At 40.0% G+C, this 25,758-nt stretch overlaps 1 protein-coding gene across 1 annotated transcript in view; it reads right to left on the bottom strand.

The window, feature by feature from the left end:
• DNM3 (dynamin 3) overlaps positions 1–25,758 on the bottom strand; it is a 143,813-nt gene that overhangs the window by 47,722 nt on the left and 70,333 nt on the right. Inside the window, exon 15 of the mRNA XM_017729655.1 lies at positions 6,763–6,872. Coding sequence (XP_017585144.1) covers positions 6,763–6,872 — 110 coding nt within the window. The remainder of the gene's footprint in view (positions 1–6,762; positions 6,873–25,758) is intronic.

Genomic DNA, 25,758 nt, shown 5'->3' with positions numbered 1-25,758 from the left:
ACAAACCCCCACAATTTTAAGGTGAAAATGAACCAAAGATACGCTGCTCAGAGTATAGGCCAGCCTTGGCAACGAAGTATCTTGAGTCCTATATGTAACCCAGAACAGAAATGCAGCCAAAACTAACGCTACATGGGCCAAAATCCACAGTAGTAACAGTGACTGCCACTAAAATATTCCGTAAGTCCCTGGAGGAGGTTTGATGCCTTTCGTGGTGAGGGATGGAAGCCTGTTTTGGAATCTGCCTCAGGGCCACACAGACGCAAAAGCTGCCCCCAGCTGTCAGCCCCTCACTGGGCACAGAGGGAACACGGCTCTGGCTCCAGTCCTGCCCTTCCCTGGATGGGGCAGAGGGACCCAGACTGTGCTGGGTCACGGTCAGCAAGGCCAGGAGAAGCTGTGCTGCAGCTCACTCAGGTTTACCATGCATGGCTTAGCCCATGCTTACAACACCCGTGTGTCTGGCAGGCACTTATGTTTCAGATCCCATACAATCACTTAGGGAATTTTCTTCAGGTACAGTGTAACTTTCATATTCAATGTATGGGTTTGGCACTGTGGTTTCCTTCACCCAGAAGTCCCTTTTTACTCTGGAATACCAGTTTTAAACCTCAATACCAGCACCATACTAGGATGTCATGCAAAGAATATTTGCCAATAATGACAAAAAATAATATATTCCAGAAACAAAACCAGCCAACCTCTTTCTTTTTTTTTCTTTTCTTTTTTTTTTTTTTTTTTTTTTTTTTTTTTTTTTTTTTTTTTTTTTTTTTTTTTTTTTTTTTTAAGGGAAAGCAGTTGGCAATAAAGGCTAGCTATTCCTTTGGTTTGTATATTTTTCCTGTTCTTAAATATTGTACTCTCCAGCATTTTAGGAGTTTGTTTAGAAATGTTAACAGCTTTTTTTCTGGATTAAATTTGTAGGGCTTTTTAATTAAACAGATTCTCTTTCTTCCATTTCAAACAGAGAAGGCTCTGAATAGCTTACAGTTCAGCTCTTCCTAGGGCTTGGCTTTCTGAGTAATTCAAAAACAGTAACTAAACATACATCTCATTTTAGGCTTTCTCCTTTAGCCTGGCTTCTATCCAACACCTCCTCTGACCCGGTCTCCTTTCACTAGTTCCCTTTATTTTGGCTCTTACCCAATTTCCCTTATATACGGACAGCAGTTAACCAGTTGCTGCCCACGGCAAGAAATTCAGTACTTAAAGCTCTAGTACATTTGGAGTGCCAGAAAAACCTTTTGCTCCATCCCCTTCTAGAGCAACACACAGCCAACAATATATATCCAAAATATGTAGTGATACCTTTCACTGTGTAGACACAGTGTACTTTCCTGGGTCCTACTAGACAACACAGCTCCCTGTGCAATATGATTCCTGACAGACAGAGTGTACTCAGGAGTCAGTAGCTAAAATTCCTCATCTGGCAGTTCTATTTTCAGTCCTGTTGTGCGCCCTCAAAATGGCCTTTTGCTTGCTCTCCTCTGGACATTCATCTGTTTGTCAGATTAAAGATCTGTTTTTACAAGTCTGCCCCAGACAGTCAGCCCTGGAGCAGGGATGGCAGGTTGTGTCCCACTGCTTCATGATTACTGAGAGGCATTTGGCTCTCAGGAACCTACTCTTGTGAAAGCAAAAGGAACAGCTCTGTGCTTCGTTCTTGCTCCTCATACCCCTCTATCATAGAGAACCACAGAGGTGAGGAAAGAAACACCGTAACTCGATTTCATCTGAGTCCTGGTTGGGCAGGAAAGTAAAAGACAAGGAGAACTGGTGGCATCTTCCTCTGCAAAGAAGGCAGAATTTCACACACTGGTTCTGCTTCTTTGGCCCCAAGGAAAGGAATGAGTCTGAAAGGAACAGAGAAACACTGCTGATCAAGGACTCTCCACCAGGTAACCCTTCCTCACTCCGTGGCTGCTACTCCCAATACTGGTACGGAAGGCTTGAAAATTCACCAACTCAACAAACACTTCAGCCTACTACCATTTATAACCCGCAAAACCTGTACCTGGTAGAATCTCTACTCCTTTAAAAGAGAATTCGTCTCTCCAGAGCTGGAGAAGAGGTGGAAAGGAAGCTTTTTCTCTGCTTGTAGCAAACGAAGACAGTTTTTTTTACTGATCATCATTTCTTTAATTAAAAGGGAAGTAGTATATAAATGGAGTTGTAATACAGTAATGCATCAATTTATTGACCAGCAAATCAGGAAAAAGGTGCAATTACACTACTGCAAAGGCAAGAGATTACTGCAGAACAACAGACATTCTGTCCAAATAGTGCCACGTGGATCCTGTAGTCAAACAGGGCGAGATCATGAGAACTGCTTGCCCATCTTAGGGGAGACGGAGAAGTGGGACTATTGCACAGATCCTTAAGGGAGACATATTTAAGACTGGTGTTCTTGTCCCAGGCTACAGTACTTGGTTAACAGAAAAAGCACCAGTAAGTGAGTAATTTTTACAAGAAATAAATGGAGACTAAATCAAGTGTTTGGAATGAAATCCTGTAAGGAAAGGAAACTTTCTGGGATGGACAGAATTTGTTTTCTTTGTTCTTGAGCTCTAAACAAGAGTCTTACACACTCAGCAATGAGAATATGACAGGTTAATCTACTGAATGTGAGCAGAGATGCTGACAAAATCCTCTCTCCTTCGTGCTTAGCTCTGCCTGAGAAAGTCAATCAGCGGCTACATCTACACAACTTCACAGTTAAGTTCTACAGCAGTACTGCAAACATTCTTTTTTTTCCCTATAGCATAATTATTTTAAAATACTCAATATATTTGATCTCTTTTTCCAATCTAAAAAAAACCAGACTTGCCACAAGTTTCCTGTGGAGGAGAGAAGCCGGTTAACACAAAATAGCACTCACTTGACAGCTTTAGGTTTAGACGCACACTGCTTGACCCTACAGCTCAACTTCAGTTGCTTAAAGGCAGACTCATGTAGATGGATGCAGCCAAAAACGGTCCAGGAATCACAGGGCACTCACTTGAATTTATTCTAATATCTAGTACTCCTAAGGTAAGTAAACTAGAGGAGTCCATTGCAAAGGTCTTCCATAGTGTCTATAAATTAAGTAGATGGCCCATTCAAAAACTTTAAATATATTACTTACTTTGCTGAAAAACAAACCTAACCTCTCTGTTCTTTAAGAAATACTGTAACTATTTCAGGCAAAGTTTTCCTCTTCCCACCCTCACCTATTTTTGTTGTTGTTGTTGATTTTTTAAGATTTAATTAGAAAGTAACATGAAAATAATTTAATTATTTCATAACACAGCCTTTCCATAAACACACAATTATGTTCATTTCATGAGAATTTATCTTCACTGTGAAATCAATCGTCACAGTCTCCATTTACTCTACATTACCAAGTCACATTTGATTCCTGTCAGAGAACTGTTGACTTCTGCAGTAAATCAAAATGACAGATACTGTTAGTTTCCTTCTCCATCTATCCCCAAGTCTCAGCTAACTCAAGATGGTTTTTCCTTCTATCCAGTGAAATGAGTATTTTCCTGGTCACTATATTTCAGAGCTGGAACGGTTTTCATAAATGGAAAAAATGCAGTGCATAATCCAGGAAACTATTGAAATGTACAGTATCAGAAACATATGGCTGGAGCAAATACCTATGCAGTGAGGGGCTGGGAATGAAAAAGAGAACAAGCTTATTAAAATTCTTCTCCTAAAAGGATTTTGCTTGAAAATTAAAATTATTTAATTGAACATTAACAAAGATTTCATAGTCAAGGAAAAAAAATGCTGCCGATTACACGGGGAGGAAAAAAGAGATACAGAATAATCTCCGTGCTATCATGGAAGCTGGAACAGATGATTGTGCCTTTGTTCTTTAACGATCTACATCTTAAATAGCAAAATGGTTCCATAACCAGAACCCTCAGTGGGCAGACTTCGAAAGCTGATTTCTTTCTCAGTTGCTAAGGTTTTTTTAATTAAAAAAAGCAACCATTCCACCACCCCCCAACAAAAACCAACCAAACAAACAAAAAAACAAACAAAAAAACCAAAAAAAACCCCAAAAAAGCCAACCAGAAACAAAGTTAATTTTTTACATGACCTTTGAAAAGCAAGCCATACTCACACACACACTAGAAACCAGGATTCAACAGATTACCACAAAGTAAAATAATAATAAGACTCCTTATTTCAATGTATCTTTATCAATTCCCTGTTTCAGTTTCCTTAAGAATGTGGGAGAGGGGACAGAGTCCCCAGCCATATCACTCTACTCGAGAACCAATATTCCTGGTTTTGCTGACATATCTATGAATTCAGGATTCAGTGGAAAGTGATACTAATCTTGTTTTGATCAATTTGTGCAAGGCGGCAGATTTTTAGAAATACCAAAAATCAGCTGTTTTACAGTAACAGAGAAACTGCTGTTTTAATTAGAATTCAGTAAATATTTCTTCAAAAACAACTTCTGCCTCCCCTAAAACTGGAAGACTGACTCCATGATCTGCCTCTCCCAAGGCAAAGGTATTTTGTGGTCTTAATGCTGTGCTGTCATGTCTTAACATGCCCATGTGGATATAAGGATGTTTTTAGAGCAGCTTGCAGAGGCTGCAGCGTCTAGTCAAAGCCCAAAGAGGCAGGGCTAATTACAGACATGGCAAACATTTTAGACATCTGATTTTGAAATCCTTGATGTCTAGTATGGATGAAGATCAAGTAAAAATGTGAATGTCCAGCTATACATCACCCAAATAAATCCCAAAGTTGCCAATGGAAATGCTTCTCTTGGATTTTCACAGCAGTTTGATGATTACTATTTATGATGATGATGATATTCAAAGCCATTAGTCAAACCAAAGTAGAAACAATGAGCTAAAATTAACAAATTTCTCATGGAAGTAACCTAATATGTACAGCTGATATCAAGCCACCAGGACAAAGTTACTTTTCTTGATAGGTGTACACACAACACTGGGATGATCCACACATAACTACAGCAGAATCATCAGAATTAACACTCATTTCCAGCAGCCAAAGATCATTTATGTTTTTAAGAACATGAAAAGCTTTTCAAAGCTTTCTTCTGTTTTCCAGAAATGCAACTGGTCAAGCATTTGAAACATTATTCCCAGCTAGCATGTGTGTGACATACTTTCAAAGGGCTTCTCCCGGCAGACCAGGTCCCCTTGCAGGCTGGCTGAGGTGTCAGCAGACACAGGCAAAGCCTTCCTGGGGTAGTTCAGAATGAGACTGACATTGTGTCCTCGCATTGCTGCGGTCAGCAGAAACTTGACAGCCCAGAAATCCCGTGCTTAGCTTTTGCTTTGCAGGAGGGAGGGGCATTCCTTGCTTCTGAAAGTTCTGGCCACTATTTCTGGCCAGTTTGGGAGCAATGACAGCTGGCTGTGTAGAGAGCCACATCCAGCCGTCGACATCTTGAATATCTGAAGGTAATGCCAAGCTCTGGTGATATGAAGGAGAAGTGGGTGTGAAGGAATTTAGCAGAAGAGGGAAACAAGGATATCTATCCATGTTACCCCTGCAATTCAATTTACTTATTTGCCTGAAAAAAAACTTACAGAAATTGCCCCTTATATGCTAAAATGCAATTCCACTGAGACAGCTACAAATGATGCCTTTTCCTGGTCTTAAAATCAAGAGCCATACACGGTTAGAAGGGGAAAAGGGATTTTACCTTGGTATTTATTTTAAGGATCCTTAGGTGCACACATCTAGGTCATATGCATCGAGATGCACCCTGCCCGAGTATATCCCCAAAGATCGGGTATAACATTATAGGTTTACTAATTAGCAGATCTATCAAAGATTCCCCAATGAGAGGCTCAAGTGAGCCCCCCTCCCCAAGGAGCCTTCCCCTGGATGGTTCTATCTTAGTTTATAGAATGTGTTCTGGAGAGGACCTTGGGGTCTGGGGCACACTGATCCCTAGCTACGAAGCTTCTAAAATGTTTAGTCTCCTAGCTTGACAAACAAGTCCAAGAATGTAGGCAAAAAGCACTAGGAATACAGAAGTTGCAAAAAGGTATTACAGAGGTATAAAAGAAAAGGCAAAAAATCTTCATGGCATCACAAATGCAACTCTCCTCCTCAGTTTAAAAAAAAAAAAATTACATGCCACTTTTATGTCTTTTGTAACATTTAAGGAACCTGTTTGTGCACAGCAATCTGAACTGGCTGTGTATCAGGAGTAGCTTCTGTGGAGCACCTGCACCACTTAAAACAGAGAAGAGTCTGAGAGGAAAAGTGTGGGTCAAAAACTAAAAAGCAAAGATTTTATTAATTAGAGAAGTAGTGGAATCTAATTTTTCTCCATTCAGCAGTGTTTAAACCCAAACAAATAATCAAATGAGTCCCAAGATTAATGACAGGCAAGATTTTCCACTGGAGAAAGTGAAAAGCAGTGACGCTTTTGTGATTTACACCAGTTGAATCTGGTCACAAGGTACAGAAGTCATGAATGTTTTGGTAAGCCTAGGTGACTGCCAAATAAAACAAAAATAGGATCAGGAGATGATTATCCAGCCATACAGAACTGGCTGACTCATCATGGAGCTGTTTCACCCCAAGAGTGGCTCAGAGGACACCAACCTTTCATCCCATGGTTATGCCACAGCAAAGAAGCAGATAAATCAAGAATATCAAGACCTTGTGTACTCAATATGGTGGAAATAACAGAACTGCCCTCAGAGTTATTAGAATGCTCAGCTAGATGTCATTTTATGGAAGTATCTGCAGAATAGCACATTTTCTTACCTCTGCTCTGTGTTAAACAATGCAAAGATGTGTTTGCTGGACATGAAGCTCTTTTCAACATCTCGCACTTTCAAGTTGTCCAAAGGCAGCATATACTTCTTCTCTTTTTCCTAGGAAAAAAATGGATTTAAACAACATTGTGTGAGAAGAAGCCTGATGTCAGCAAGCTCTGTTTAGTTGGTAATGATCTTGATACATTTGTTACCATAAGGAAATACCCAAATTTAAATGTCTGCTTATATTTCATAGACCTACCCGCAAGAGAAATGAAAATGAAACCTCAGTTTCAGTTCTGTTTTTCACTGAACCTTTTGAAACATTTCCTAATAAAAAAAGTTCACCTCAAACACATAAACATCTACATTTGTTATTTTTCATTCCACTGAATTCTAAAAAGGCAAGGGTCAGATTTAACTAAAAAAAAAGTGTCTGATCAATGAAGAGCTCTTCTACGTCTGCACAGCAAGTGAAGTAACTGGTGACATAAGTTCATCTCTACTTTGTTGCTATTATTAATTATGTAAGCATGGCATTCAATAAACCCACACATAAACTTTCATTCTGCCAGTGAAAAATATGAAACCCATACAAATCAATCAAAATAATACCATTATCAAATCAAGGTTTTATACATACCATGTACAAACAAAATCAGACTCTAATCTAACCAACTTATTTCTCCAAATAGGAATGACTTATTCACTCTTGCTGTAGCCAACTCCTTTGCAATTTCATCACAACCCTCATTTACAGCACAATCACTGTAATTTCACCTTTTCCAGGTTTCTTCCTTCCCATCACTTCCAATTAAGGACTAGCAATACTCCCAAGGTAATTTACTATGTCAGAACAAAAAAACCCTGAGATTATTAGCTGCTGCCATTGTGTTAAACTTCTTTCAGTTGTTGCACTGATGGCTAAACTGAACCAAACCTCTCCAGTTTGCTTTGCAAACACACCACCTGTTAAATAGAAGGAACCAAAGACAAGAAGTTATCCTCGAAGCCCTCATTTTGGGCTTGCACATCACAATAACACTGCTGACAGAGGCATTAACACAGCACCGTTTAACAGCTTCTAAAAGCCATTAAGGTACCGTTAAGGCTGGTGCCACTATCATGGCAGCAATGCCATGCAGAGAGGCTTTATGCCCTGGAATTTTTCTAGTGGATACTAAATGGGGTTTTCGTGAATTTGGCTACCCGATGACCCTACAGAACTTCAATAAACCACCAAAATTGAAGAGCTTAGGATCCCTTTACAGTCCCTTATCAGCCAACATGAAGCAAGGCTGACTCATCTTTGCCCAGCCACAACCAGAGCCAGCTATAAAGTTCAGCACCACTGCACTTCCTGGAGTATTCTGGACTGAGGCATCACTTATGGGGGTTGGCTCAAGGAAGAAATATGCACGGGGTAATAGTTTATTGTATGCCATGAGACAGGACAAAGGAACAAACCAAACTAGGGCTCATTCTTCTCAATATGTGTTTCCCAGAATACACCAAGCAACTTCCAGTGCACAGAATTGGAAGATGTCCTGGCTGGGCTGAATGTGTGTTCTGTAAGGGCAGATGCAATTCATCTTGGCTGAGCTTCAGCAGATTGCAAAACTAAGCTGGATGAGAAAAGCCTGAAGAGCGAAACTATAAAAATACCATGACATTGCCAACAACGGCTCACTTTCCTAGACAGCCTCATACCAGGCCTCAGGAGAAGAAAAAGCAGATTTCAAAAGCCCTTCCGGAAAAGAACAGTTTCTCTTGTTGTTGAATAAAAAGGTTATCAAATTCCATGTATTACATAAAAAGTATCTTCTGGATTTTGAAACTGCCTCTATCTTAACCATCCTAGAATTACTCACAAAAAACCATACATATGTATATTCTTCACTCTCTCATCTAACATCTACTCCCATGAAGGAGTCTAGTTCTGTGTCACTCTGTAGCTGCTTATCACAGCTCATACCTATATTCTGCTTCCAGGAAATAGGTATTGCCTGAAGCCTTGGGGCTCTCCCTGCAGGGACTGTACACTACCATCCATTCAGTAAGAATTACCACTGAGATAAATAAAAAAAGCCAAGTAAATTCATAATTTACCAATACAAAAATAAATAACAGTAAATGACGCTAAATAAAGAACTTACAGATTAGATATTTATGTATCAAAATTAAAAGTACACTGTCCTCTAATACAGATTTTTACTGCTATGATCTGTTTTTGCTATTACAAATTTATGTCCTAACTAATATAGTAAATAAAGGACAACAACGTATTAGCTTTGCTGCCATAACAAAGGGACACACACTTGCAAACTATTCTAGCATGTATTAAACTTTGTATTAAAAGCTTTTTTTTTTTCCATTGGAAGATGGACTGCATGGCAGTGTAAGAAACTTTATTTCAATTTTTTCTTTAAAACTTACCTTTCAGTTTTACAGAATAGGCTTATCATGATTTACTATTCAATTACTGAAAAATTAAGAAGTTTCTGATGAACTTTTTGTTCTGACAGACACTATTCACTGACAAACCAAGCAACCACAGATGAATAAAAGTAGAAACTGATGAAAAAACTATACCAAGAATCTGATTGTCTAAACAAAAATTCCACAAGCAGGAAAGTTATATAAATGTTTGATGCCAAACTGTGAGAAAGTGTTTCTTCTGCAGCCACCAGGAAAAAGGAAATGCCTACTGAAGGCTAAGAAGTGGTTGGTATTTATTTACATGGCCTCCTACCCACATGCTGAGACAGGGCAGTTTCCAAGAAAGGGAAATCGCAGGGTGCCTGTGCTTGAGGCAAACAGAGACAGCATGTCACACAGGAGAGATCAGAGCTGAATACTGCTTAATGCCAGGAGAAAGGTATTACTGTGACATTAAAGTGTGGCAGCAAAACTCATTGCAATTTTTTTTCCCTCCAAAGTGGGGGAAAATATACATAAATGGAGAATGGGCTAATTCAACAGCAGATGAGCCCAACATTTCAGCCTAAGCTCAATTAATATTATGTTATGGTAAGGTAAAAAAAGCTCCAGCCAGGACTATTTGTGCATGTTTCCCATCCTGAGAAGCTGACAGCATAAGAAACAGGGAATGCATGAAGCCTGGGAGGAATGGGGCTAGGCACACTTCGACGAGTGACTACATGCACATAACTGTGGGTCCAGTTTGTCCCCCTCAGCATTTGTTCTTTTTTATTTATAGATTTTTATTTTTATAAAGGGGCAGAGAACTGAAGCGTGACACGAGGGGAAAAACCAGCACATGCTGATCTCACATAGAGACTTTGCCTCTCTTTTTCCAGAGTAGAGGAAAAGAAGGAAAAAGTGGGAGGTAGAATGGCCCATTCCTGTCCCTGTGACATGAAAAAAATTCCCCATACTCCACCTTAGAAAAACAAACGAACCTGCTGGCCTGGGGAGGCCTTCCCACCCTGGAGACGATGTTTCACCACTCGTGGGCATAAGTAGCACTCACATCCTTAATGGACCAGTTCTGTTCTCCGACAGGCAAGTGAGCTGCCAGGAACTGACAGCATGATGTAAATATGCCATATTACAACTGCCCCTTCCTTCTGCACTGTTTAAATGTACTAAAAATAAATACTGCTCAAGTCCAAAATGGCACAAGGGATACAAAAAATACAAAAGCAGCTCCCCTTCCCCCAGCAGGGTCTCAGCCAGCACTTCCAGGCTAATGAACTCCATTGCATTTTCAGCCAGGGGCAGAAACTGCTTCAAAAAGCATTCCGTGCTTTTGGAACTTTCAGGCTCAGTCAAAACAGCAAAAGAAACCTTGGACACAACGTCAGCAAACTGGATGATAAGGGGAATAGAATTCCTTTGCTTCAAAGAAAAGAGATCGTTAAATTACTTCAGCTTCTTCCAGTTATCAAAGGTGATTCTTTTGTCACTTCAGGATGGCTACAGTGCAGCAGCAGCAGCAACAGCACAGGCTCTACTCCACAAGAGAACAGAATTAAAGTTCATGAAGGACAATTCAAACACACAATGCTCAGGTTCTGAAATGCAGGACTAAGCCAAGTGTTAGCCCAATTGCACTTTCAGCAGCATTGAGACAATTGAGATGGTTTGCTCACCACTTACGAATGCCTTATAGAACACCAACTTTGAAATGGAGGATCATGACACCAACCAAAACCTCTCTATGTGGGGACCACAAGTTCAGAGAAATCAAGCTCCCAACTGGAAGCAGAGGCCACACCGGAAAGGCTGGTTTACAGCAGGATTCATTCTCTGCACCAGCCATACTGAGAGTACAAATCTCAGGAGTATTTACTGTGCACCAATAGCAAATGTAGATATCCACAAAATGCCTCTGCCATTAGTATGAGGCATTAACAAGTATTAGGCATTGATGAGGCAAAAGAGTGAACTGCTTTAAAATCATAAACTGAGGAAGAACAGCTTTGAAATGAAGCTGGGGAACAGCAGATAAAAAACTGCCTTTGGACTAGATTCCCAGACTGACACTGTACTGCTTGCTGTATTTGTTTCTGCATTAATACTCGGGGCTAATACTTACCTGACTCACAGGCGTCGTGCTTGACCATGTTTCTGCCAGCAGCCAGTGATGGCAGGGCATTATTAAATATCCTGCATTCAGGGCTCTAAAACGTGTAGGTGGAACATCCAAGCCAAGCAACTATTTGGCAAAGCAGTTAAGCAGCAGAGGCAGAAAATAATCCCAAAGCAAAGATATTTTATAGTACTGTACTATTTTATATGGCCAGAGCAGTACCCACATTCTGCAGAGACACAAGAAGCAGTGGCTTGTGAACCTGCTGAGCCAGAGTGATCCGTATTAAAGAAAGAAGAAGAAAAATAATAGGAAGTGTAAGGAAATGCTGGTGGTCTGTGCCTGTTTACTCCCAAAAAGGAAAGGCTCAGACTTGTTTACACCTCAGAGCTCTGGCTGCCAGTGCAAACAGCCTACTCTGTGGCATCTGATGGAAGTGAAAACTATTAAGATGCCTCATAGAAACCTTTATAGTATTCAAATCAGTATCCAAGAATTTACCAAATTCTGACTTTAGATATACCCAAGAGAATTTTACTGTGTTTCTATTACAGTTTATATTTCTCTCTCAGTTGACAAAGCCACACAGCATCTTCACAATGGTCTCTGCTACACCACACTTTGCTTTAAAGCATACTTTGAAAAATGAAGCATGAGATTCTCAGACACTACTGCAAAATTCTGAAGAAAAATAAAGCAAGTTATTTTATGAGAGATTATTTAGCAGTGTGGAATCCAGGCCTGAGCAGCTCCTGGGTACAGATGTAGAAAACATAATTCTAGCACTTCTATAAAACGAAGAAGGAGCTGCTTTACCAGAAAAACAATATGTACACAAATATTCTAACATTTTAATGAAAAGTACTGCAAAGGAATACTTAATAAGTTGCAGACAAGAACATGTTTCTTCCATCTATGCACCTCTCCCCTCCAGTCTTCTAGAGCAAACTTCAAATTTCAAATCTCATGACAAAAATGTGACAATGGCTCAGGCTGATAAGTTGGGCTGTTAGAAGAACAGAGCACACAACACAGAGCACAAATACCAAATCTTATATTCCTTCAGTCTTACAAGTCTTTATCTTTTGCCATAGTCAAAATAATGAGTTTCTTATATAAATCAAAGCTGAAAATGGTAAACCTGAAACCGTAGCTGAAAGAAAGATCTCACGACAGAACCAAGGTATTTCAGGTTTCAGTTATTATCTTTCTGTATTTTGCATTTGCACTGTCTTTTCCAGGCAATTATGAGTACTTCTGGCACTTGCAATTTTTTCCCAATCTTTTGGTATCTTTTTCCACAACACACTATTAAAAAATTTAAGAGCCTTTTTATAGCTCTGCTGCTTCTTCAGAATTCAACTATGGGACTAAACCCGATGCTAATGTTAAATCAGTCCTTAGTCTGGCGTTATCATTCATTTTACAGAGTGTAATTCATTTCCCACAGTGTTTTTCTCTCATAAGAACCAGTATTACATTTTTTTCCTGCACTTTTCCCAAAATTTCTTCAGGAATAGAAAAACAAAAGTTCGCAACCCTGCATTTGAAATACTTCATCAAGAAATGGTAGCTGGTTCTTCCTTGAAAGCAGTTTCCTATCCTGCTACATTTCAAGACTTTCCAGAAGGACACCAATATAGACTGTCTCTACATCACTATTTTGCAGAACAAAGGTTTACAATTTTAATTGAGGGCTTCCAGGGAGCTGAAGCTGCAGTTTGCATTCCTACAGCACACAGCAAAGCAGAACCTCACAACCCACCCACCCAGAGCTAGGCAGCCCCAAATTCCTCCTCCTCCTTGCCTGGAAGAGAGGATGGGCACAGAATCCTTGGGGAGTGCTGTGCTGAGCAGCCAAGCTGGCCTTGAAGTGTGAGCTGACACCTCTGAAACCTGCTGTAACAAGCTAATTCCATGGGGTTGGCTGCCTGCACCGCAGTCCCCATGTTATGGTACCCAGATAAACATCTTTTGCACTGTCAATATCTCATTTCCCTCAATAATGGCTCACTAGGCATCATTGGATTAGTGCAGAGCCTGAATGGTTGGATTAAGGAAAAAATAATAAAAGAAAAGAAAAAAAATTCTAGTAATTTCACTGGTACTCCCCTCTGCCTTTACATAATCGGTGCACCGAACAGAAGGGCAATAGTTTCTGGAATATATAACAAATTCAATGTGATTTAAGTTTGCCCCTCTCCAAAAGAGGTGTTTATTATCACAAGCGAAGGGCTGGTCTTTCACTGGTCTGTGCTGTCAGTAAAAGGATCAATCTGAGAAAGGGCCTGATGAAGAGGAAACCTCTGTTTAGCTCCTATTAGTTAGGATCTTGAAAGGTCATTTTGAATTTGGGAAATCTTGTCTGGGAAAGAAGCCAGCAATTCCTCTGAACTGATGCTGGCATTTAAAACTGAGAGAAAGCCCCAAGTGATGAACCAGTGACAGTCTGGAAAAATTCTGCTGGATGTGTCAAGTGGCTGCTTCGAAGGTAGAGGGGGGATAAATGTATCCTCTGACCTTCTTATCCTTTGCTACGAAGCCTGCTTAGGACAGCTTGTTTTTCTCTGCTGGTGCTCAAGTTTTTGTTTTTCACTTCTCACTTACTGCAGATCATCCAAGAACCACAGTGGTCTGTAAGAGCAGTAGTGCAGGATGAAGGGCTTTGGAGCAGCACATCTGTGCTGGCAGAGGGCACAGAGGGACAATGACGCACCACAGTCTGCAAGATCAGGCTTCTCAGTTGGGTACAGCTTTTCCTGAACAATTTTGCTTATCACATATATGTGTGTGTGTATAAAAATATGACGTTATATATATGTGTATACATGTGTTTTGGTGGTGGGATTTTTTTAATTCACAGAAAAAACATAATTCTTGAAACCTCTTTGAATAGAAGTGCAGCTCAGATTTCAGTCTTGAGAAGGTGATGGTCTGGGTGGATGAACCTCTCTAGTTCTAATGATCTCTAGCATTAGGAATACTAAGATAATATGGAAAAAACCAGGAAGCTGTACTGTATTTTCAGCTTCCTCCATCCCTTGAACTTGTAGATAGAAAGAGAACCTTTCATTTATAAGCCTCCTGAAATTCCTCAGTAGGCACATGAAGAAGATGCACCTTTGATACAGTACCTTTTTTTCTGCTGGAAAAGCATTTCTTAAAACTCCTCTAGCTTTTGTATCCATTTCAGTTTCTATAAAGTGAATCGTAGAAAAGTTCAAACTCAGGAAGCCACCAGATACCTTTCCCTGGGTACCAACTGAAGGATCTCCAGAGATGCTACATCCTTTGTGCATGCAGAAAAAAGATCTTTTCTGCAAGATGTAAAATTATAAATATGCAATTACATAATTATGTAAAAAACATTAAGCAGGATTTTCCTGAGGCAATGCATCTGTCTCTGCAGGACTCCTAAAGATGCAACATAATGCACACACGCAAATTAGTTCGTGGCACTTATGCTGCCCTACTTGCTTGTTATCATTAAAAGCTTTCAGACAGCAATCAATTTCACTGTGGTGGAGATTACTGCAAAATGCATTAAGAAGTTCACGCCTGTGGCAATGGTCACTGAAAATATTTTGGAAAGCATCCCAGAAGTATAAGACTTTTTCCAGACATCCGAGAGAAACTCTGCTGTGACAGAGCTTCTGGTGTCAAGACTTTTCCCCCAGCACCCCTCCTCCTTAGTTGGTTGGTTTTTTTTATAGCAGCATATTTTGAAAGGTACATTTCAGCTTTTTAATTTTTAATTTTTTTTTTTTTTTCTAAATCAAGCCAAGATACTTGGGTCATGGAAAACATTAACTTCTGAGACAACTGTCTGAAGCTATCTCCTTCCTTGCTCTACATCATATGTATAAATATACTCTAGCGTCTTAATTTCATCAAACAAAAACTATTGAATTATAAAAAGAGTGACAAAATCACCTGCTTACTCTATCACAACATTTTGGAGTTTGGGGTTGTTTTTTTTTAAATAAGTAGCCCTGGGGATGTTCCTATAACTAATAAACAAAGAAAAATGAATACACCATAACCACCAAGCACTATTTCTACTTCATAACAAAAACATTACCTTCAAATGTTAATTCACATAATGCCATCAAATCTTCAATGGAAGGTTTTGGGATGTGTCTCAGAATTTGACAAGAGCTATCCTAAAATAATTACAGCAATATGCAGGAAAACCTGCAGCCCTCTGTCCTTGAAAATCAGTATTAGATTGAAATCTCCTTAGAAATACTCATCAGGAATGTTCCTATGAAGCTGTCCCAGACTGAAGCACTCTTGAAGCTCATAGCCAAAGCTGTTCCTCAAACTGAGCTTAAGTTGTCTCTGTTCTTGAACCCTCCTAAGCCAGATGCCACCTCTGAATCTACATCGCCTGCCCCAGTAAGTACTGGAATGTGAGTGGGGATTGACTCAACTCAGAAAACCTAATCTGACAAACAGGGGCACAGTAATGTGGAAAAAAAGCTTAGTAGAACATCCAAGAAAATAGAAAATGTTCAAAAGATCCAATCTCAAGGGCCTCTGGTTCAAATTGAGGCCATTTCCTCGTCCTGCTGGTTGTCTAGGAGAAGAGACCGACCCCACCTGGCTACACCCTCCTTTCACGTAGTAGTAGAGAGCAATAAGATCATCTCTGAACCTCTTTTCTCCAGGCTGAGCCACCCCAGATCCCTCAACCTCTCCTCATATGACTTGTCCTCCTTCACCAGCTTTGTTGCCCTTCTCTGGACTGGCTCCATCAAAGTTACTGTCACTAAAAAAAGTGACAGCAAGGTGCAAGGCTGTTGTAGTGGGGATTCCTACAACACGCATATACAGCGAGGCCCGTGGAAAAGAAATATAAGGACCGATTCTTGGTAGATGCTTTCAAAGAGATGTTTATTTTCCAACCACATGGCCAGCGACTGCTGAAGAACTGTATCAATCACAGGACCAGAGGGTCCTTGCCGGGCAGGGGAACACGAAACAACCAATGGGGTTGACCAGGGAGGAGGGAAACACCATGCCTCCACCCCGGGGCCCCTCTCCCAGGACCCCACGCCAGGGGGGAGGAACCCCAACATGAGGCAGTGCTAGTCTTCTACTGACCCCTACCACCAGGAGTATGTGCAGAGGGAGGTGTGTGTAGGAGAGCTGCCAAATATGGCACTTTTCAGTCTGCAGATGCTACATATGAAAAGAAAACATCCAAGTGTTGCTCACTCCCAAGCATCTCTGTCCTGATAACTGTATATTAGTTTGTCATATGCAGAAGTGTGTTCCATGAAGGACACTGGACACATTGCAAATCATTTTGATTGTGCCGCTCAGCTGTTGCCTTGCAGCAGAATACAGAAAACAGAGGTTCCTGTTCCAGCATCATCCCAAGGGAAAGTATGTCAACCATACAGCACACCTTAAAAACACACACCTGAAACAGAGGGACAAACTCCCCTGCCTTGGCCACGTGCTCCCTTTAAATACCATGGCAGGTGCTGAACTCAGGCAGATACCTCAGCAGGAGGTACCACACTTTGGGGAAGCACACAGCACCCCGTCTGGAAGGACAGAGACAGCCTCAATCTGAAATAAACACAGACTGTTCAAGTGCTGTCATTGCCCTTTCATGTGATGGCAGACCTTGGTTGATTTATTGACAGATCACCTTTGTCAGCTTCATACAAGCCCACCTTTGTGCCCTTGCTGAATCACAATGACAGGATAACAGCCCTAACACAAAAGCCTTAGAGACCAGCCATCCTTGGCACCACTGGCAGTTCTCCTGCAGGCCCAGAGCAGGCCGTGCCACATCCAGAACAGATCATCCAAAGCCACCTTTGCAGCCAGCTCAAGCAGAAACAGGCAAACAAACACTCTGTAAGAACAAACTTACAGCACATCTTCAGCCATGTGGTATCAGTTTCCCTATGTCAGCAGCAACAGCCAGAGGTTTGTGCGAAGAGGCAGATCATGCACTGTCACAACCAAGACCTAGGAACAAAGCTGGACTGCCATTGTGCACTGTGAGGGGCACAGGGGAAGTGGGGTACTGAAGTCAGGAGACATCATCTGTGATGCTTCTGGCTGCCAGATTCACTCTTAACAAAGCAGCAACAAACTCTCAGCCAACCAGAGACTCCATCATCATCGCTGTGAGCGACAAACACAAAAAACTGGGCAATGAGAGTATCTCTGAAGAGTATCAGCACCAGGGAGGAGGCATTTCCCTCACTGTTCCATGGTGGATAAGGTCTTCAGTAACTGCCAGATTTAACAATCTTGCAGTCATATTCTTTGGCTATTACAAAATAAAAACCTTACTAATTCAAAAGTATTTTTAATTGTTTTTCTATTGTTTTAAATTTTTTCTTTTCTCCATATCTCTTCCAATCCAGACTAACGCCAAACCTTGTCTTTTCTTGCAGTGACATTTAAAAATATGTCACTTCTCCTCTGTATAAAATAACATCATCTTTAAAGAATTCCAGTTCTCCCATGTCTGGATTCCTGCAATCAAGTACTACTCTGATTCATACCTAACACCCTCTTTTATTCCATGCTGTTTGCTTCGGGAGGAAAATACAGATTGAATACACCATTGTGTAGACTGAAAGTTGTGTTAAGATGACAAACACCTGCATTTACTTAATCATCTTTGTTAAGATACTGTCAGTTGGCCACCCCAAGAGCACAATTAAAAAGGAGCTCTTTCCTAAGGAAAAAAAACTCTAACCAATGATCACAATAGCTGTAAGATCTACCTTCATCATGCTCTAAAAATTTGTAACATGCAGCTTGGATAGCTATTGTTGGTGAAGTGATATTATGAAAGTAAGATTTTTAAAGATTCAATAAATAAGGTGTAAAGTTTTGCTTCAGCAGCACTGGCTACACATGCTTAATCTCAGCTGTTTCAAAGAATCCACGAAAGGTACAATGGCTTTGAAAGTCTCCAGGAGCTTGAGAACTCCAAACAAACAATGGTAATGCAAGAGGTAATGACATTATTGCAAACACAGAAGACAACAAAAAAGGTGCATTGATATCCAAAAGTTGAAACACGCCTGCAAAAATGTTGAATTTTTACAGTATGAGGCTGTACTATGGACAAGGAAGATGAACACTGCTGCTTCTCTGGAAGAAAGGGCAGTATTTGCTATACAGCACTTCCTCAACAGTGTAAGTCTTTATCAATGCTGACTCAAAATATTGGGGACTATCAACTCCCTGGCCCTAAACTTGCAGGACACTATTACATTTGTAAAGAATCACTGCAGCGTACGTACACTAATTCTACATAACATTGACATACGGCACTGAATTCCCAGACAGTCAGTCAAAGTTCTGGGCAGGAAACCAAATTCCAGGGGTTTTTTTTTTCTTTAAACACTATGTCAAAACACCCCTATTACTCGTTACTTGTGCTTTGAAAGATATACTCCATTACTCCTTAATGTCGTTAGCTTTTACAGATACTGCAACCAACAAGGAACTGCTGCTGGAAAAATCTATTACAACTGCTTTCTAACACTGACATTTTGAAAGTGTTTCCATAGGAAAGCAGCACGGTCACAACAAAAATCCAAGTGAAAACAAGATAGCTAACCTACAAATATATGTACAAAATTGAATTTCAGTAAGGAATCTATAAGAATGAAACTATCTATCAAACTCCGAAGTATATAATTTTTCACAAAGAAGTTAGTTCTATGATTGATTCTAAAAACTCGTGTAAACCATCTTACTAGCTGTCAGTGAGCTCATTTCACACACAGTTAATTCTGCTATCAGAGATCATCCTTTAACGTGTTCTAAAGCAATAAAGAACATTTTAGACAAACATTTTTCCGCTCATTTTGTTTTCAGGACACTCAAAGATACATAGCAGGGAGGACAGCTTATTGTAAAGTTGTCCATGCAACAAAATTTTAAAAATACAATATAAAACAAAGAAAACAATTCAGCTAGTTCTCCTCTGGCCTTCAAAAGCCTCAAAAATCTTGAAATAAAGTACTGAAATAACAAGTTCATTAAAAGTGTTCTATGTTTGCCCAAGCGCTATTTCAACATCATATTCAGCAATTTGATTTTCTCTGATCCATTCTTTACATTTACATTACTCAAACTAAATGTATATTTTAATTATTGTCTCAATTCATTCCTTTTGCTGAAATAACATTCTGTGCTCCTTTGAGGATATTCCCAAGGTTAAAAAAACTAGATTGTCTAGCAGTTTAGATTTGTTTTAAATGTCTAATAATACACTATACTGAAATAGCTTGAAATAATGAGGGTTTTATACTAATAGATTACCAAAATATAATTACTAGTAACTCCCAGAAAAAAAGTACATAACAATAGACAAGGCTAAATGCATGTATATTTAAATAAATGCATTACAGAACTAATTGCCATTACTCAAAAAAGAAAAAAAAAAATCCTCCCCAAACCAAGCGTTATAAGCCTGGAAAATTTACATTTTAAAGAAATTCACATTCCCTAATGAAAACAGAAGGCCTCAAAGATCAACCTACCCTGAAATCACACTTTAGAAATGCGGATGGGAGAGAACCTAATTCAGAAGGGGAAAAATACAGTTTAGTCTAAGAACACAAAACTAGGGTTTAAAGCCAAATTCACTTGGCAGCTGCACAGAGCCTTTACAGGTGAATCCTGAGTCCCCTTGTTTTTCTTGCACTCACTTCCTTTTCCCACATCTTCTGCAAAAGATGTTTGGTGCAAGAAGTGTTTTTCAAGTCAGGAACCACAGAAATGGAAAGACAACTCTGGCCACAGTTTGTATGTGGACAAAGACCACCACTTCTAGGTGCTTTTTGCAGAGAAGAGCACTGTTTGTAAAGCAGCTGGAACTGTACACGGCACTCTTACAAAACTGACACCACCTCCTCCTAAAAGGTAAGTGAAGATAGGAGCCTTTGATATCAGTGACCTCTGATATTTTCTGCAGGCATAAAAAAAATCCCAGACCCTTTCAGATCACTAAGACACAAGATTGCCTTGAAGAGAAGCACACTATGGAATTTTTCTTGTGCTCACTGAAAAGGAGGAGAATTTTATATACCCTAACAGGCGCATGCCCCTTAATCTAAAATAATTATACTCTCATTACCATTGGATACTAAATTCCGTCAGCTTAAACAACACAGCCAAAAAGTCTTCATTATTTCGTTATTTGGACCATTTAGTGCAAAACTTGACTGATGTCAGGTGATGAGTTCCATAAGAAAACATTTCTAATTCATTTGAACTGGGCTGCAAATTCTCAGCTTACTCTGCAGTTTAAGAAAATCCTCACTGCCCTCACACAAACATCCACACAGACACAGCACTGCTTCAAAAGAAAAAAACCCTACTGTAGAATGGTTTGGGTTGGAAGAGTGGAAGGGAGTTTAAAGCTCATCTCATTCCCACCCCCCTGCCATGGGCGGGGACACCTTCCACTGTCCCAGGCTGCTCCAAGCCCCATCCAACCCAGTCTTGAACATTTCCAGGCATGAAGCATTCACAGCTTCTCTGGGCAACCTATGCCAGGGCCTCACCACCACCACAGGGAAGAATTTCTTTCTGGTACCTGATCTAAACCCACTCCCTATCAATTTAAAGCCATTATCCCTTGTCCTTGTCAAAACTACCTCTCCAGCTCTCTTGGAGTTCCTTTAATTTATACTTCAGCTGCTCTAAGGTCTCCCTGGAGCCTTCTGTTCTCCAGGCTGAAGAACCCTAACTCTGTCAGCCTGTCCTCATAGGAAAGATGCTCCAGCCTTCTGAGCATCTCAATGGCCTCCTCTGGACTTGTTTAAAAAGAACTGTTAATTACAGAATCACAACACTCGTTTCTCTGCTATTCATGTCCTAAAGGGGAGGTGGCCCTAGAAGGGAGAAAAATTTAGCGAGGACTATAAAGCAGTTCAGAGTACCTCAAAGATGAAAATGAGAAAGTAAAAAGACCTGTTGATAAGTATAAAACATGGTGACCTGGAGAAATGGCTGCAGAGGTGGGAATAAGGTTAGGAAAAGGTTATGGAAGAAACTGCTGCACAGTTATCTAAAATATCTGTAGACTGACTTAGTAATGGCACACAAATGGGAAAAGCTAGAAATTTCTAATACAGAATCAAAATTATTACTTAATTCATCTAACAGAGATCTAGTGGAATAATTCATCTGGAAAACTGACGTATCTTTATATTCTTGTTTAGAGAGTCAGACAGAAAATAACTGCAAAAGCGTCTTCTTTCATATCAAAAGTTCACATATTGGTGTGGGGTTGACACAACAGAGAACGCTCCCAAAGGCAATAAGCAACAAAAAACATGTGCATCACCATCACCATGATTTTCAGTGATCACGATATAGATTCATGGTGGAGAACTTAAAGATAATGAGGTGTTTTAACTAAAACAGACACACCATGGAAAAAGCTGACCTACTGCTTGGTTGAGGGGGAAACCCATTAATAGGCGATGTTGAGAAAGCTCCAGTGTTCAATCTTTCTTTTACATTATTCTTCACCAAAAAGCCTACGAAGCAGTAAAAATTATTATGGCTAGATATTAGGAAAATAAAATTAAGTTAAAGAAAATGAAGCACTAGCATAAACTGCAAAGTTCAGTTAAGCCCCCACCCCCTTCCTTCAGCTCTCTCAAATGCCTCAGTTTTAAATCAACAGCTTGAAGTCATAAGAGTAAGAACTCTGCAACTGATACATGTAAACCTCTTATCTAAGTTACAGAGGGAATAAAACAGCAAACCTGATTTAAAATGCCCAGCAGTTCCTTAGAGCTACGCCCTGCTCTTACTCTGCTATTTACACTGCAAGCAGCATCTTTGCTGTTCAAGACGACACACAGTCTTCACCAAAAGCAAAGCCTGAGCATCTCAAATGCTTTTGTGTTCTAAGCATGTCTTTCCCCCTCTGCTCTACCCCACTGCAGACAATTTTCCAGAGTCTAGACCTGGATCCACCAGCTCCTTCTCTCCAGAACTACTTTTTCCAAGTCCCAGCTCCTGTACCATGCTCCTTGGGAAGGTGCTCAGGGCAGTGCGTTAGACACAGCTTGGCAGAGGTGCTTGAGACAGGGACATGAGACATGGGTTCTAACAACAGAATTAAACAAACTCAATTTTTCAGGAATGATGCAACTTCTTGTTTGTGTGGAGCTGAAAGGCACAAACACCCTGTGCTCACCCAGCATGAAAACCCTCACTCTGTGGAATAAACTGCAACTTCAAACCAAACCCAGAGAAGAGGAGTGAGTCCAGCTGAGCAGGAGACTCAATCCATAGAGGCACCTTCATCTTCCACTGGAGAGGTCAACATCTGGGTCTGCTCCGAAAGCAAAGGTCTCAAGGCTCTGAGAAATAAAGGACCACGCCTTAATTTATCCCCTCCTGGCTGGGTACCAGCCTAGCTCAGGAGTAGCTACTCATCTTTTCCATTTGGTAGAGTAGGGTGTTGGACCATCCTCTCAGGGGCAAATAATTTACAGAAAAGCATAACTTCATATGTCTCACATGAAGTCTATAGGAACTTGTGCATTGTACACAGCAAAGAAGGTCATGATGGAAATAATGAAGAACTTAGAATTCTAAGTTTCATGTAACTTGTGCCAATAAAGTGTTGGCTATCCCCAAATTAAGCTTGCCATATAAACTGTTCCTAAACTGTTGAGTAAGTTTTTTTGTAAGCAGGGAGAAACACAGCTATAAATGTCTGAAGTCCTTGTCCACATTTTGACCTCAGATGCCTAAAGGCACTCATTCTGCTCCCACAGTGTGGAATGCCCTCCCACAAAGCTCCCGTGTGGAATCTTCAGAGGCTATTTTTGCAAAGCATAATAAAAAGACATTTCTTGCTAGCTTTCTGCTGTTAGCAGCACAGCTTATTGACCACCTCTGAGGATGCCTGCACTTTCCACAGTATTTCATACAGATGGGATTTCTTATGTGTAGTTACCCATTACAAAAACCTAACTGAAAATGTACAGTTGTCAACAATTAGACAAAGGAGGAAGCAAACTTCTCTTTATGTAAGGATGTATCTGTCTTCACAGTGAAAAAAGAAAATACTATTTTCATGAGGTTTACTGCTAATTTATTACAGCAATTAAACTGTCCAGTGAATCTGTCTGTATCAACTTATTTCCAGATCCAAAACCAGATGCAAAAACCACCTTTCATTTAATTTGATTATTCTAACTTGTGTAGAGTGTGTAGAAATAGATATTTTGGCAACTGGTTGCTAACGAGCTTTCCTAACTTCTTAAAGCTGTACTTGTAATGCTTTTTCTACAGTATTTACCAGAAAAAGCTAGTGATTAGAAAACAGTTAAAATCCTTGCTCCTCCTGCAGCAGAAAACATTAAATCTCTCCTGCACAGAAAAAAGTTTTAAAAACAGGCCTCACGAAATACAGCTTCCCGAGAACCCACTTTGCTGCTGGCCATTGCTTCAGTGCATTTGTACTGCAGCTGCACAGCAAAGGGTTAGCAAAGCATCCACACTAAAACGCCCATTGCCTACTCCACCCATCAGGGCTTCTAATGTTACCAAAAATGTGCCGTATTTTTAACCCATTGTTGGCCACTGGCATTTAAATGCTTAGGAAGTATTTGTTTTTTGACTTTATGCATTTTGTAATGGATTTATGCACTCTCTATAAACATTAATTATTAAATTGAAGTCTTACAGGGAAGATGCACAGTTTTTTATCGGTGAGTTTGCAATCAAAGAGACATTTATTGGATAGTTTAATCTAAAACAAACAAAACCAATACTGTATTCAGTAGTGTAAGGTCTACCTGTTCCTCTACACACCCACCTACCATTCCGTAGCTTTAACATTAATTTTCTATGTTTGTGAATATTGTTTTCTCCAATATAAACAGAAGATGAAATCTAACGAGTCACTGACAGTTGCATTTCCTCTGTGAAAGCTGATAAACAGAAGCTTCTTTAAACAAAGCACATACTTAAGCTATGACCTGCACTGATGCCAAGTATCCTTGAGACTAAGAATTCAGTGTGACTCAAGAAATCCTTTCCTATGGATGTTCCCAGCTGCATTAGAAAAGGAAGAAGGAACCCATGCAAGGAAAATAAAGTTTCATAAGACAGGGAGGGAGCCAAATGCTGCCCAGCCGTCTGCTGTGGGGGCTGCAGCACTCTATTAGATTTAGTTCCTCTTGAGCATCTGGCATTTACTGCTTTGACAAACACACTGATCTGATTCAGGACAGGAATTGCTACTTTTCGAAATGCTGTCAGATACACAATGTCAAAATTGGAGATTTTTCTTTCCTTAGCTTTTTCATTACGGTAAAGTTTTGTTTATATCTAACAGATAAGAAAATTGCAGACTGAAGTCTGATTTTATGTTGACAGTATCTCTTTACAGTGAGTTTAACAAGATAAACAGTAGAATCAGAAACCAAATAATAGCTTTTAACTTTTCATCTTATGTTTTAGTTACAAGACTATTCTTTCTTGAAAAATGTTTAAATCACTACCCTGAGGTTACTTCTCATTTGTTAGCCAGGAAATAAAATAAAAAGGCATTGCAAAAGTGGGAAATGAAAAGAAAAAAATTTAGATAAACAGATAGCACAGTAGATATGCTTAGAAACATACATTAGCATGTGGGATATCTCTTGTAACAGATGACGGATCACATAAAAGCTACTCACACCAATCAGTTACAGTCCATTTTCATGACCTTTATCAATAGCCTAAGATTGACTAGAAGTTATATATAAAAACAAATAACAAAAGAGATACTGTACCCAGTCCTGTAGCCTGTCTCATCTGCAGTGATTAATCCCACATTAATTAAATTAAAACATTCCTATTTATACAACCCTTATTTTCAGCCTGGAGTGACTGCCATCTTTTACACTGATGCTTTTTACCATCCTCATACCATCCCCAGTCTCTCCCACTTCTTAAGTGACTCCACGAATGGGAAAAATAACAAATTTCACTTTAACAGAAAACAAGGGTACATCACCTCATTCTTAAATGATTTCTTTCTATGCTTGTTTCAGTGGGTTAATCTTGCTGAGGCCTCACATTCTCGCAGTCAGTAAAATAGATGTGTTCCAGCTAAGCCACCATATGACAACAATGCCTGAAATACTTGTTTACCCCATGGTAACCTTTCCTAACTAGAAAAGAAGGGCCGTGGTCACTTATTCAAGATTCCCAGAAGCCAGGTAGCCAAGTCAAAGATCTTGCAGACAGACTGCATACACACCTGCACCAGTCTCCAAGCACAGGGCACACAGAGTGCTTCAACCCCATGTGTGTTCTGAGGTAGATACCAGACCAGTGTTACCAGAGTTACAGGCTGTGCATTCACTACCTGCCTGACTTTTCCCAGCTGGACCTATGGGAGCTTCAGTGAGGACATTCAGAGTGTTTTTGCTATTCCTG

Source organism: Corvus brachyrhynchos, unplaced genomic scaffold (genome assembly GCF_000691975.1).
Source record: "Corvus brachyrhynchos isolate BGI_N302 unplaced genomic scaffold, ASM69197v1 scaffold101, whole genome shotgun sequence".
NCBI lineage: Eukaryota > Metazoa > Chordata > Aves > Passeriformes > Corvidae > Corvus > Corvus brachyrhynchos.
The sequence above is the reverse complement of the archived record's forward strand: the minus strand, read 5'-3'. Positions and strand labels throughout refer to the sequence as shown.